Here is a 2422-nt window from a genome sequence, read left to right as displayed (position 1 = left end):
GGCAAGGACTTCTCAGTTTCTCTGTTTTGACAGTGTCTGCAGGTGCAGGAGAAGCTGGGAGGGAGCACAGCCCCCATTACTAGCCTAGGATTTGATCTTAGGTTTAAGATTGAGACCTAAACTGGCCAATGGCTTATTCCATACCATACACCTCATGCCCAGTATATTGATGAGGCTCTGTCTGGAAGTTATCTCTCTCGGGGTCATCTCTCTCTCTGTCTCTCGGTCAGCTCTTGGATTTTTGGACACTTGGGCTTTTACCTCTTCTCCAGGGTTGAGGTTTCAGGACTCTCTCTACTCGAGGATCATTAGCCAGGAATGGGCTGAGCCTAGATCATGGGTGGGTGGTGAGAAGCTGCACTGTGTATCACTCATTTGTATATTATTATTACTATTGTTATCATTATTATTATCGTTACTGTTTTTGATTTTATTGTAGTTTAGTTATTAAATTGTTCTTATCTCAACCCACAAGTCTCTTTTCCCTTTATCCCTTTAATTCTTCCCCCCATTCCCAGGAGGGGAACAGGAGTTAGCGGCTGCGTGATGTTTGACTGCCAGCCAGGTTAAACTGTGACAACTTTATACATGCCTTTTTGGTACCAGTTTAAGCTTGAATATTGACCTTTATTGTAAAGAGTAAAATTAATGTTGCAAGTGTCACCCAGTGACTGTGATTAACCATAATTTGCATTCTTTATTGAAAGTCGATAGTCTGCATGCTACCAGCTGTGAAATTGTGCAATAAGCAATAACTAAAGAATGAAAGAGAGTAAACAGAACTAGTTAGGTGTGATTTGGAGCAGTGAGTAGCAAAGGTGACTTTTAAAGTTTTATTAGCACAAAGCAAGAAAAACAAAATACAACCATGTGACCTATGCTTCAATGACTAAACAGTGAACATTTGCAAAAGTCTACTAAAGTCACACTGTAAAACAACAGTATCACTACTAAAGAGACTGTTCACTAGACTTAATAGGATCAGAGGCTTCAAAGCCAAAGGGACTGTGTGTGTATGAAAGTAGGAACCACCCCTGAATATGTATCTAACTGCAGTCCACTACCTTTACTGATGGGACATTTGTTCTCAGAGGGTTGTTGGGTTGCTCTGTTTTTTTGCAGAGGGTTGGGGAGGGTGGAAACGGAGGTTTACTGTAGGTTTGTGCAACTTGCCATTGTATATGGGAACCTCTGGCAGACATTTGGATTTTTGCTATTTGCAAGTCCCACCCTATTACATGTATTTAAAATGAGATTGTTGCAGATGTGTACAGCACCATAGCACGGCTACCTCTCTAAAGCAAACTCTTAAACTCAGTTTCCCTTTGGACATTATCAATTAGTTGCGTGGGAATACCTCAACTACAGCTCATGTATTCTATTTTGTTTGTCAAACAGTGTCAAGCTTTACTCATTGGATTATGCCTCACCCCCAGGTTTGAGGACTTCTTCTGATGGTGGTATTGGCCTGGGTTTAGCAAGCTGGCCAGGCTTAACTTCAGGCATTTTTTCACCATGTCTGTACACACTTACAGTGACATCCACAGTTTCCCCGCCATACTTGTTCTTGACATGGATGCTATATTTGCCCGAGTCATCTGAGGTCACTCCCTTGATTGTTAAACTGGCATATTTCCCTTGTTCCAGTGAAAACGCATAGTGCTCATTAAGTTCAAAGACCTTGTCGTTCTTGAACCAAACCACTTCAGGGTCAGGATTTCCAAACACAGTACAGGTCAGATTCAGCGTCTGAGGGAGGAAAAAAGAAGCAATGTTGAGGATCAGTCAGATTTGTTTAACCAGAATATTCTCAGTGTTGCCTTCAGGCACCACTTATTCCTAGTTAATTAAAGTAAGACAGGTACCATGTTCTTGAGGACTGAAAAGTAGAGTTCCTTATATCTTTTTTTTCTTTAATTCAGTCTTTTCACCATCTTACCAGTGACTGTGATGCAATAATAGCCTCAGGGTAATAGTATCTGAAGATTGTAAGTTGGACTGTCATTGCAATCCTGCCTGCAGGAGACTCCTGACAGCCCATTAGTCTAACATGAGGTTCAGGCAATGATAGGTTTAAAAACATCCTTGAAGTTTCCCTGTACACAGCAGGGAGGAGTACTGAGGAAATCTTTTCTGACCAAGGCCCCCTGAGGTTATTGCTTGAGATGATTTTTTAAAAATCACTTAAAAATAGAGTACCTAACATGAATCATTGGACATTGATTTCAGGTCCTGCTACTAGTAAAAGGGAAATATTTCACGAAGAATAAACAATACATAAATGTTGTAAAAGTGTTACACGCATGTACAGCATATTCAGAGAATAGCTGAAATGACCTAGTAAGCCATCCTGGCAGTTCAACCATTTTCCAAGGACTGAGCTGAGATTGAAGAAGCCCATAAAACTTTATTGGTCATTCTT

General features: G+C 40.7%; 1 protein-coding gene across 1 annotated transcript in view; it reads right to left on the bottom strand.

Moving 5' to 3' along the window:
- Positions 1-669: 669 nt before the first annotated feature.
- The window catches only part of MYOM2 (myomesin 2), a 61898-nt gene continuing 60145 nt past the window's right edge, over positions 670-2422 (bottom strand). The window contains exon 32 of the mRNA XM_010078776.1: positions 670-1749. Coding sequence (XP_010077078.1) covers positions 1420-1749 — 330 coding nt within the window. The 3' untranslated portion in view covers positions 670-1419. The remainder of the gene's footprint in view (positions 1750-2422) is intronic.

The sequence above is a fragment of the Pterocles gutturalis genome, unplaced genomic scaffold (assembly GCF_000699245.1).
Source record: "Pterocles gutturalis isolate BGI_N339 unplaced genomic scaffold, ASM69924v1 scaffold15378, whole genome shotgun sequence".
Lineage (NCBI taxonomy): Eukaryota > Metazoa > Chordata > Aves > Pterocliformes > Pteroclidae > Pterocles > Pterocles gutturalis.
This window is presented reverse-complemented; position numbering and strand designations above follow the sequence as displayed.